The sequence below is a fragment of the Pinus tabuliformis genome, chromosome 1_2 (assembly GCF_031772625.1).
Source record: "Pinus tabuliformis cultivar Carrire ecotype Pingquan chromosome 1_2, CPIR1, whole genome shotgun sequence".
NCBI classification, from domain to species: Eukaryota; Viridiplantae; Streptophyta; class Pinopsida; order Pinales; family Pinaceae; genus Pinus; species Pinus tabuliformis.
The window spans coordinates 817,077,613-817,090,655 of NC_142298.1; the positions used below are offsets into that span (position 1 = coordinate 817,077,613).

Sequence of the window (13,043 nt, forward strand, 5' to 3'; positions counted from 1 at the left end):
CGCTGTCGTTTTCACCATGGAGTCGGTTAATGAAGTTATGGACACGGAAGAGGAGATCGATTACTCCGAAGACCCGCACCCGTCTCAGGTCATTTTTGAACGCCCTCCTCTCGCATCATCGTCTGCTGCTTCGGGCTCCCTGTTACCTGGGTCGCACCCCTCTCCTGCGGTATCTATCCCGGTCCCCCCCCCCCCCCCCCCCCCCTCGAGCATGCCTGAAGGTGCTGTTCTCTCGAAATCTGCTGGCCTGGACCTTCCCCCCTTATCTCCGGGAACCCTTCGCTTTTTATCATCTGTGATCCCTCCATCACCGCCTTTCGAATCGCGTCCCCTGTCATCCTCCATCCCGGCTCCACCCTCCACAAGCCAGCCCCTTCCATCATCGTCTGGTTTCTCTGCGCTCCTCCATTCTCCCTCGGGGTGTTTTGAAACCCCTGCTGTCAAAGTAAGCTCTACCAGGACGAATCCGCCAGACTGCCTCCCGGATCCCTTGTTCAACCACCCTTCTGCACCGCGTTCTGGTAAAAAGAGAACTAAGTGTGTCAAATCTACAGCAAAAGACATCTCTATTTGGTTCGGTGAGACTACGGCCATAGCAGAGGCTGCAATCATGGCCAATACTATTTTGGTGGGTCATGTCCGGGGGCGAGCCTACTCTGCGACACGGTTAACACAATGGGTAAAAGAAATCTAGGGTGGGATTCTGATGGAACTCCCTGAAGTACAGGTTCTCCCTCGCGGCTGGTTTGCTCTTCATTTCGCAAAAGAAAATTATACGGATCTGGTTCTGGCCAAATTCTGGCATATTGAGATGGCGCCGGTGTTGCTCAAGCAATGGAGTCCTCTGTTTGATCTGGAACGAGAACAGATTGGAGCTGGGCCTTTATGGGTTTGATTGCCAGGTCTTCCCCTACAATACTGGAACGAAGAGGTATTCATCCGCATTGGCAATGCTCTGGGCACCTACCTTGATCATGATCGCACCTTTGTGGAGTCTAGAAATAGAACCCTCGCTCGGATCCTGGTGCATCTGGACACTCGCGAAGGTCTGGAGGAAAAAATCACACTTCATTGGGGAAGATACACTCGCGTCCAGATATTAGATTATGAAGGTGTCCCTTTCAGATGTCGTCGCTGTCACCGGGTTGGACACGTCTTCAAGGATTGCCCTCTCAACTAGAGACGAGCAGACGCACCTGAATCCACCATCCCCACTCCGAGATCTATCTCTCTGGCTGCTCGACATGTCCCGATCACGAGCATCCCCACTGATACTGCTCCACAGGCTCAGGGTGTCTCGCTTGGACGTGCAACTGCTCCGGTCACTAGATCTCGGGCGGCCACAGCAACGGCATCCGCAGGCACACCGGGTAACTCTCTATATCCTACATTGTCAAATTTATCTTCATCTCCATTATCATCTCCTTCATTATCTGTTGCATTCTGTTCAATGCCTTCATCCTCCGTCATTGCCCCTGTGGTCACCGCCACTCAACCACCTTCATCCCCTACATCTTCCCCCTCATCACCCAGGGGCGCAAATCACCCATATTTCCTGCGGCCTCGCACTCACTCTCAGGGTCCTCAATTTTCAAACATTGGTTTGGGTATAATTACTCCTGGTCCGTCCTCCCTGCCCTCGCGAGGGAGAAAATCTGATCTTACCAAGGCTATCCGGAGAGCGGGGGCAGAGGTCGCCACCGGGAGGCAATCCACTATTGATGGGGTACTTAGAGCGAAGAACACCCCTGGCCACCTTCCCCCATGAAGTGTCTCTCCTTCAATTGCAGAGGCTTGGCTAGTGCCTCAAAGAAACTAGCACTCAGGCGTTTGTATGAATCCTCTCCTGTCGATATTATCCTTCTGCAAGAAACACTTGGTCCTGCGGACTCCATATCGGCCTCACTATCTTCTATCTTCCCCGATTGGCTGTTCTCGGCCATGGACTCCTCTGGTCGATCAGGTGGTTTAGCGATAGGATACAATCCTGTCACCATTAAAGCCCAAGGTACTTGGGGGGGACCTGGCTTTCTGGGGCTCGATCTATTCTCTACAGACTTGGGCACCTCCCTCAGGGCTATAAACATATATGGGCTGTGCCACCAGCGTGAAGCCTTCTGGAACAATCTACTGGGCTTATCCATTCTATCTGTTGAAAACTTAATCATCGGGGGGGACCTAAACTTTTCTCTGGGCTATGGTGAATCATGGGGAGCCTCAGCACAAATTGATCCTATTTCCGCTTACATGACTGACCTATTGGATTGTCATGACTTGAGCGATGTCCCAATGATTAAGCCCCTACCCACCTGGAGGAACAGAAGAATCGGTGATGCTGCCCTGGCTCGTAGACTTGATAGATTCTTGATGAAAGGATCTCTGCTTCAAAGACTACACCACTACAGGCAATGGGTGGGGACTGGAGGTATATCAGATCACCATCCTATCTATCTGGAAATAAATGGTCCCAATAAAAAACCAAAGGCGTCGTTCAAATTCAATCAAGGATGGCTACAGGACCCATCCTACATCAAACTTGTTACGGATTTCTGGCCATTACACCCGATTGATCGCGCTGACTCCTTGGCTAAGGGCTTCTGCACGAATCTATTGCAGCTCAAGGAACTCTCGATCGAATGGGCTAGGAACAAATACAGGCTGGAGGTTTCAGCTCTCATGCGCATTGAAGATGAGCTCACCTCTCTCACCGATGAAAGAGGATTGGGTTTCATATCGGACGCAGATAAAACCCACTTAGTGGAGTTGGAAAATCAGAAGCAAAAAATCCTTAAGGAGAGGGAAGAATCTACTCGGTTGCGCAGTAGAGCCATCTGGCTTAAGGATGGAGATGACAACACTCGCTTTTTTCACAATTATGCCAAAGGCAGAAAAGTCAGTAATACTATTTGGAATCTCCCTATGCCCGAGGGTGGAGTGGCAGACACTTTCAATAAGCTCTCTCAGATGGGAACAGCCCATTTCAGGAACTTATATAAGCAACCCCCGGGTTCCGACATTGTAAATATCATCAACATTGCTGGACATTTCCCCAGGTTTGTAAATGAAGAATAAGTTGAGATTCTTTTTTATCCGGTGACCCCAGAAGAACTTGAGTCCACCATCAAATGGTTTAAAAAGGAGCGTAGCCCGGGACCTGATGGATGGACCATCGAATTCTACATTGCCTTTTATGAGATGATCAAAATGGACCTTCTTCGGGTAGTAGAGGAATGTAGAATGTTGGGAACCATGTATAATGCCATCAACTCCACTTTCATTGCCTTGATTCCTAAATCTGATTCTCCCTCCTCATTTGATGAATATCTCCCCATCTCTCTCTGCAATGTTCTCTATAAAATCATCTCAAAAATCATTGCCAATCGCATTCGACCCATTTTGTCTCGCCTCATTGCCCCTCAACAATTTGCCTTCCTGGAACACCGCCAGATTCATGAAGCTATTGGGGTTGCACAGGAGGCCTTCCACTCCATCTGGAGAAAACACCATAAGGCCATCATCTTAAAAATTGATCTTGCAAAAGCCTTCGATCGGGTAAGCTGGCTATATATCAAAATGCTCCTCATACATCTGGGCTTCCCCCACCAATTCATCACTTGGATCATGGCTTGTGTTACCACCCCTTCTTTCAGTGTGTTGATTAATGGATCAGCATCACCTTTCTTCCATTCTGAGCGTGGTCTCAGACAGGGGTGCCCTCTGTCTCCCCTTCTCTTCCTCATTGTCATGGACAGCCTCACTCGCCTTATTGAAACCGCCAAGAGAAATGGAGACTTTTGTGGCCTCAAGATATCAGAAGATTGGTTCCTCACCCACCTACTATTTGTGGATGATGTCATGATCTTCTTAGACGGTAGCATCCGGGACTCGCGCTCTTTCTCAAATATTATCACTCTCTTCTCATCCGCCACTGGGATGCAGGCCAATCATTCAAAATCATCAATCATACTAGCCAGAACCTCTGTAAATGAATCACATATGGCTCTCCAGTTTTTTCCCTACAGCTTACATCCCCTGGATCAGGGCCTCAAATACTTGGGATTCTGGATCAAGCCTATTTGTCCCAAAATAGCTGACTGGATTTGGCTAGTGGCTAAATTGGAAAAGAAACTCAATATTTGGAGCCATCGATATCTTTCTCGAGCGGGTAGGCTGGTCTTGATTAAAGCTGTGTTGGAAGCCACCCCGGTCTTCTGGATGGCTTTGGCCTGGATCCCTCGCAGCATTTTGTCTAGATTACAGCAAACCTGTAATAGGTACCTATGGAATGGGGCAAAAGAGAAGCGCATATTTGCTTGGATCGGATGGAAGAGGATTGCCATTCCCAAGAAATGGGGGGGCTGGGGGCTCAAGGATCTCCCTTCTTTCACACAGGCTCTGGCTGCAAAGATGGGATGGACCCTAATCTCTGGGGAGAACCTGTGGACTCACATGGTTTATCATAAATACATATGGCCTCTACAGCTTATGGAATGGATCCGACTTCCGACTTGGCCCAAAGCTGGGATATCTTCCGTCTGGAAGGCACTACCTCATGCATTACCACTTATCAGAGAAAACCTGATTTGGAGAATAAATGATGGCGCACAGGCCAGGGTCGGTCTGGATCCAGGCATATATTACCTGAAGCTCTCATCCGGTTCCTGCACTCACAAGGGATCACTTACATTGCTGATATAGCTGATCAACAGAATACCTCCATCTTTGAACAACGTTGGAAATCTGTTGACCAGATCAACATCCCTCCTCATTGGCACCAAGATTAGATGTCATATACCAGTGCTTTATCTGAAGCACACATTAGAATCAAGCAGGGCCCCGATGAGCTTATATGGTATCCTTCCAAGCACGGTATCTACACCCCTAAAGATGGGTACCTCTCCCTAATCTCTCATAAGATCCCGGACCTCATATCTTTCTGGTGGAACTCCATTTTGAAACTTATTGTGCCTCCCAGACAGAAGTTATTTTTTTGGTGCATCCTAAAGGGTGTAGTCCCCACGGGAGATTACCTCATGAGACGCGCTGTCCATGGACCATCCTGGTGTATCTTATGTAAACACGCAGCTGAATCATGCATACACCTTTTTATGCAATGCCCTGTACTGACTCACATATGGCAAACCATTTCCACTGATATTTGATACTCTGGTAGATGGGAAGGGGATGACATAAATCTTATCTGGGAAAACTGCTACCAACAACACAGGAACTCAAAATTGCAAAGCTTGCCCATCATCATCTGTTGGTACCTCTGGCTGGCTCGGAACCGTTTTACCTTTGAGGATAAACCGGTACACTGGCCTCATCTCTCTGCAAAGATCATTGTTGTCTTCAACGAAATACCGGAGCCTGTGCAGCCAAAGCCCCGTCGTCCTCATGACCCTCCTCACATCAATCGAAACAACCCATGGGCCTTTTTCGATGGTGCTGCCCAACAGCAAGGTTGCGGGGGGGGGCTTCCTTCTTTACAAATCTGAACAGCACTTCTACAAAGCAAAGCTGGAATTGGGTGTTGGTTCAAACAATTTCGCTGAGCTCATCACCCTCCGCCATCTCCTTCATTTTTCTTTGATCCACAATTGCATGCATCTGAGCATATATGGGGATTCAAAGATTATCATAGATTGGTTCAATAATAATACTGCATGTCATACACACACACTCAGCAGCATATTGGATGAAATTAATTTATTGAAGGCACAGTTTAATGATATCACATGCAATCATATCTACAGGGAACACAACAACAGTGCCGACCAACTATCCAAGGAGGCTACGGCACTTCCCAGAGGCGAGTGGATGATACAGGAGTAGCAAGGCACCAATGCATACCAGTACTACCACCATCCGTATATAGATGCACAGTTCACAGGGCAGCCAGCCCATGAAAATGTTTATGAACTCATATTTATTTTTGGAACAATTTTGTATATAGTTGAAAAAGAAAACAACTGATAGCCCTGCGTGGCAACATATATATATGACGATACAGAACATCCTATGAGATGCATTTTGCTCTTTTTGTTAGATTGTAATTAGAAGCTACAGCTACCCACATGTGTGGTGGAAGAACATACAGCATATGCTAACCGCATCTACAACATGTAATTTTTTCCAATCAATGAAAAGATTATGATTTTTCCAGTGGAAAAAAAATTAATTATAATATTATAATAATATAATTAATATAATTTAGTTATATTAATTATTGCAATTTAATTATAGTAAAGGTTTTAATAGTTGTTCAGAATTTTAATAATTAATATATTTTAATTATAGTAAAAAATAATTATAGTAAAAATTTTAATATGTGTCCATAATTTTAAATAATAAAAACCTGTTCTAATAAATTGGAAAATAATAAATCATATGTCGGCCTTTATTTATGAATTTAGGGTTCTTGTATTTATTTCCAGGTCGCAATTCTCTTCTCTCTCAATAATCTCTCATTCTTATTCTTTCTATTTTGTCCTGATGATGGACCCCCTTTAGGGTTTGAAACGTTGGCAGAATGAACTGAGAACTATGGTTAATCCGGATCATGAATCCTACATGTTGTTCCTTAAGAAACCAATTTCCTGGTTGTAGGGAAATTGTGCTTAAGACATTAATAAATATCACTTACTGTCACTTATTGTTTGTTTTGTTCTCAAATGAAGGACCTAGAAAACGTGGTCTTTAACTCTTAATACATGTATGACCAAAACATCTCAAAATGCCATTTGTTGCAAGATATAAATGATGAATGAATAAAGTTTGAAGGGGAAGTTAAAGATAATATGTTGATCTTTCATAGAAACTACTATCTGTAACTTAGAGGAATTATGATAATGAGAACTGAATCATAGACAATATGTTGATCTTTCACAGAAACTATTATCTATAATTTAGAAGGGAAGTGAGGACTTCGAGTATAGGAGCGCTCTTTTAAGGAATCTTAACCTTATCTACGTAAGTAAATAAATACCTATTGCTTCATTGCTATACTTGAAAAGAAGAAAACATAGTATGACACATGACAGAGAAGCTTACAAAATTATATGCAACAACTCATGGAAACCTCTTATTCTTTCATTAATCAACGATAATATCAGGAATACAGTGGCCTAGTCTCTGGGTTCTCCAAAGTTCGAACCCTTTCTTAGTAAAATTTCCTCTTTTTATACATTGTGGAACAATTGTTAATTTCTGAAACTGCTCAAATTATCTAACTACTTCTCTAACTATATGAAGTAAAAACTATTACAGAATTTTACAGAGGGTAAAAGACACCTCAAAGAACATGAAATAACAAAATATAACTGGATTTAGGAGGGAATGATAATTGTTGGCTTGCTCTGTTGATCCGCTGCCAAATTCCTCTGTAAATGCCCTAATGATGCTTAATTCATTTTAGCCGTAATAAAATACATTTAGTTTGTGTAATCCTGGCTTACATGGGCATTCTAATTGGCCAAAATGCCAAGAAACATATCGGATTGTCTTCCTCTTCAGCTTCGGCTCTAACCCTGTTTTTCCACTTTACACAACGAAATTAACGCGACCTTTGATTAATATGGAACTTAAAAGAGTTAATCCTGCTTCATAAACCTGTCAAATCCGCCCATTCAGCACTTCGTTGACTTCCATCGCAAATCGCAATCGGCTCAAAAATCACTGTAAAACCTTAACTTATGCACCCTTAGGCTGCATAACTATGGAAATGTTGGACTTTGGCATAAAACCTTTATATCTGCGCTTTCTATTGTAAACCTTTTATAATGAAAATATATGATAAAACACGCTTTTTCCACCTTCGCACAATTTTCGAGGTATGCTTCCCGTCGATTCATCCCCGCCGTTGATCTACGCTTTTCAGATCGGACGGTCTGTAAAGGTTTCGGGTGGGACATAAGCCCAAAGAATACCCGCCCGAAATGGGTGGTTTCCTCTCTCCACCTAACTGCTACGTGTTTAATGCTGAGTGGAATCGGGTGAGTTCCATAAAAACCATCTACTGCTTGTGCTCCACTCGAAAATTTGCCTTATAACTTTAAATCTGCCTTTTCTTCGCTTTGCGGCTTTAACACTAATTTTTTGTTTACACAAAAAAATCGACGCAAAACACATAAAGTGGAATTGAAAAAGAATTAACCCAATTTAATAAATATATCGGGTTCAGAACCCAATTGCTCATCGCAATCGGCGCTTTCCATATATATATATATATATATATATATATATATATATATATATATATATATATATATATATATATATATATATATATATATATATATGTTGTGTGATACAACGGACCCGCCGCAATTATAAAACATAATATATATCGTTTCGGTTCCATCATCGCAAATTGTGATCGACGGAACCCATATGCATGTATATAAAGGACTTTCGATACAGCGGACCCGCCAAACTTTTAAACACGCTGCATATATTATTTTGGGTCCGGCCCACCCATGTCGAAATCGGCGGATCCATATACATACATATAACTACGATGCAGTGGACCCGACACGCTTTATAAAGCATAGTGTATATATTTCAGGTCCAGTGTTAATGTTTAACACTTGTTTCCTTTGTAAAACCCAATATATTTCTTCATTTCCTTTATATTTTGATTTCCGATATACTTGCCTTATCTTTTTTCAAAATATTTTTCAAGTGATTTTGAATGAAACAAACAACAAAATACATGTTACAGCACTACACACATCGAGTTCTATAGTCATTCAATTTTATTGAGAGAAATTACAATTTTAAAAGAGAACTCAACCACTTTTTCATTGTGAGTTTATCATGTTAATGCTTTTCCTTCATCATGGTGAGATATAATACAATGTCTTGCTTCTGAATCACAAAGAAACACAAAACCCTAAAATATATAAGTTCATATTTTTATATATTCTTGCAAGGTTTGGTCCTTATGTTTGAGTAGTTATTCAGGCTTTCTTTATCGAACTACATATCCAAACAATTCAAGATATATCATTGCAGTATATGGAATTATAGACTTTACATCTTTTAATAATTTCTTTTTACACTCACACAAGTTTCCCATATACCATGATGGTTAATATGCTACACATCAACAGCTGTCCTTGAAGTATGGTTAAAGGATTTCTTTATAATTGCATACAATTTGTAGATCATTCACAGAGTCCTCTAATGCATTTTTCATTCTTCAATTCATAGACAAAAAACTTCGGTATATCAAAATATTATGACGCAAATCTTCAAATTTTGAGAGAGCTTCTCTTATGGTGATAAGATATTATCTAAGAATAATTCAAACAAGATTGTAGTGATGATGCATAGCTCTCATTCCAATGATTCTAGAAGTTCTCACATTATAGTATGTTATGCATGGAAACTTTATGAAGCTAGGAACCAAGCAATATGTCAAGTTGAAAGCTCTTCAATGATCTCACCTCTTTAATGTCAATGCCACTTTAGATTTATGAAAGAGGGTCTTCACCAATCTTATTTGAGGAAACTGATTTCAAAACGAGTTATCTTTAGTGAGACTTTTTGGAAGCTTTTCCGGTCTAATTCCTCTAAAATACGGCAAGCATTTATTGAAATCATAAGCTTGATGGGTAACCCAAAACGAGTTGTCTTTAGTGAAACTTTTTGGAAGCTTTTTCGGTGGGTTTTTCCGGTCTAATTTCTCTAAAATCTGGCTTTATTGAAATCACAAGCTTGATGGGTAACCCCTACACAATCGAAGTGCAAAAACCCACCGAAAAAGCTTCCAAAAAGTCTCACTAAAGACAACTCGTTTGGAAATCAATTTCCTTAAATAAGATTGGTGAAGACCCTCTTTCATAAACCTTAAGTGGCATTGACATTAGAGACAACTCCATTTCAAAATGCATGAGGACTTTCAATTATGCTTTATTCTATATTGACAAATATATTCATATTTTATGGAATTGTTTTTATTCTTTATATTTTGGTAATTAGACATATTTACGAGGAATTATTGCTTACCATAATTTATCGCATTATTTGTATTATTTATATTTTGGTAATTAAACATATTTACCACAAATTACTACCCACCATAATTTATGGAATTCCTTGCATTCCCTTCTCCATAGAAGCTATGATACCATGATGATTTTATAGTGCTTAGTAGACAAGGACAAATTTATGCATATTTTTGTAAATTAAATTTAAAATTATTTTTCTTTTAAATTATATTCAAAATTAAAAATATTTTTTTATTTCTTTTGATTTTAATTTGTGTATGAGGAATACCTTCCGCATCTACCAAAAAATCAACCTTGATTTAGCAAATAAAATAATATGTTTTAAGTAATACTAATTTAATAAATAAAGCAGAATTATAAAATATTTTAATTTGAAAATTATAATAGTTTTTGTGAATGTGGAATTTTGTGACAACATTAACATGGGTATAGCCATGGACTCTTTGTTAAGAAACTTTATTTATTTGAAAAACATTTGAAAACTCTCAAGATATCAATAAATATTGACAAGATTAAGGTTATAGTTATTAATTTTAAAAAAAATGTTTATTTTAATTTTACCAATGATTAATGGAAAGTGAAAAGCTTATTTTTATCTTGAAAATAATAAATAAAGAATAGGATTCTTAATCTTTATGGATATGAAATTTGTAGTTGAAACATTTTCAAAGATAAGCAAAAAAAAAAAAACATTAAATATGATTTATAGTTTATAATATTAACATTTATAACAATATTTCCTATCACATTTTCCTTTTAGAGGAAGGACTTCTATCCATTGAGAATATATGATTATAAAGACGATCTTAATATACAAATAAATGATAATTAGTAAGAATGATAATGGTTTTCCTAACATGGTTTTTATTTTTATTTAATGATTAAGAGGAGGCCTCTCTCCAAAATATTGATAACATCATAATCATAAGCAATATGGTGACTAAATTTTCTATAAAGAAAATTCTATAAAAGAGATTATTCACTTCAAATAGGAAGTTCAAAAATGTCTTTTTTCTATTGATATTTTAAAAAAGAAATGCAATCTTCATAGATTTATAAAAACAAAATCTCACAAATTTTATAACAAAAATATTGAATTGGATATTGATACTTTAAAAAAGAAACTCAATCTTTATAAATTTATAAAAACAAAATCTTATAAATTTTATAACAAAAATATTGAGTTGGGTAATGTTATGATAAAATAAAATTATAACTATTATAATTTTAAAACTATAAACAACAATAAAACAAATTAGAGCAGGAGCGATGGAGCAACACGCAGGTGAGTATGGGTAGGAGTTGTGTGTCTGAAGCACGTCGACACAGATGATTGTACCGTCTGCGTACACGTCTACCTCGGAACAGGGCAGATAATATAATATACCCATTCTCTGTAACAAGGGTTTTTTTTTACTCAGGCAACACGGTTTGAAGTATTGACCCAGGGTTTCAAGCTGTTTTGTCGACTTGTTGCTCCATCTCTTGGCGGTTACCACAGGTAGCTGGCGATACCTAGTTCCTGACAGCGATGGACCTCGATTTGGAGGATTAATCAGAAGAAACGTTAGCGGAGGGTTCTATCTGGACTACCCCTCATTCAGCTAAGCTAAGATCACATCCATTTAGCAATGAACTGCATGAGGCAATCTCCGACCTCCCTTCTCTCTCAGGTCCATTTGACCACCGGGTGATCTTGCCGGATGACCCCCCAACTTGGTCATCCCTCTCCTCTCCTCTGCCATCTCCGTCTTCCCTAGGGTTTGCGTTAGGGTGCCTAAACCCTAACCCTTCAACCCCTACCCCTAGTCACATCTCCCAGCCCCCACTGTCTGCTTTCCCCTCCGCTCCTCCCGCTCCATCTTCCATTTCGATCCCCCTGATTACGTTGTTCTCGTCCTCGCCTCCCTCTGGCAGTTATACCATCGTTTCCCCCTTAACGGGCGCACTCCCTAACGACTCATCCCTTCCCCCAGAGAATCCCCCTGTATCGGAGCACACCCCTGACCATCGAGGAGACACAGCGGCCGAAGTTAGGGTTTGCAAGAAGACCAAGTGCTTCCAGACCAAAGCGGTCAATACGTTTCTCAGGCTCAAGGAGGATATCCGGCTCGATGACACTATGGGCTTTGCAGACAGGGTGCTAGTTGGAAGAGTCTGGGGTCAATTATACAGCGGCTCGTTTAAAAACATGGACATCGGAGGTCTAGGGGCATCATTTAGCCGACCTGCCCACAGTACAAACATTTGTGAAAGGATGGTTTGCCCTATGCTTCTCCAGACCAGACCACACGAATTGGGTACTATCGTCCTACTGGCATTTTGAGCATGCCCCAGTCCTCCTGAAGCGTTGGTCTCCATTGTTCGACCCGGACACAGAGCAGCTCGGTGTTGGCCTGATATGGGTCAGATTACCGAAACTCCTGTTACACTTTTGGTCCGAAGACATCTTCCAGCGTATTAGGAACTCAATTGGCACATATATGGAATCTGATAAATCCTATTTATCTACGGGCAAGATGGCTTTCGCTAGAATTCTGGTTCATATGGACACCAGGGAGGGCTTCAAGAATTCATCACCATTCAGTGGAGATCGTTCACCCGGAAGCAACCATTGGACTATGAGGGCATACCCTATAGATGTCACAGGTGCCATAAAGTCAGACATGTATACAAGGACTGCCCCCTGATCATCAAGAAGGGCCAACAACCAGAGATCAATGAACAGGAAGCCCGTACCCCTCGGGACATTCCTCAACCTGCTACGGAAGTGGAAAATCAATCTCAACACACCCCGGCTTTAGCAGACATACCACACGAGAAAGAATCAAGGAAGAAGCGAGAGAAAGCTCCTCTTCGGCCTCCCTCCCCACCTCTAACAAGAGCACGGGTGGCTATAGGGGACGCTCACTCCACGGGGAGCGGAACACCATTGCTGACCACTTATCCAAAGAAGCAGTGATCAGGGATGGCGACACTTGGATGATTTGTGAGGAAAAGGATGGTGTCGTTTATCTACAATATCACAGA

The 13,043-nt window shown here is 40.9% G+C and overlaps 1 protein-coding gene across 1 annotated transcript; it reads left to right on the forward strand.

The window, feature by feature from the left end:
- Window positions 1-1,941: 1,941 nt before the first annotated feature.
- Window positions 1,942-3,072, forward strand: LOC149208411 (uncharacterized). The gene has a single exon (XM_089398333.1). It carries the CDS (start codon window positions 1,942-1,944, stop codon window positions 3,070-3,072), a length of 1,131 nt encoding a protein of 376 aa, XP_089254459.1.
- The last annotated feature ends 9,971 nt before the right edge of the window (window positions 3,073-13,043 follow it).

Bases quoted from the DNA above. Each gene is read 5' to 3' on its own strand.
- LOC149208411 (XM_089398333.1), top strand. From the start codon at position 1,942: ATGGACTCCTCTGGTCGATCAGGTGGTTTAGCGATAGGATACAATCCT.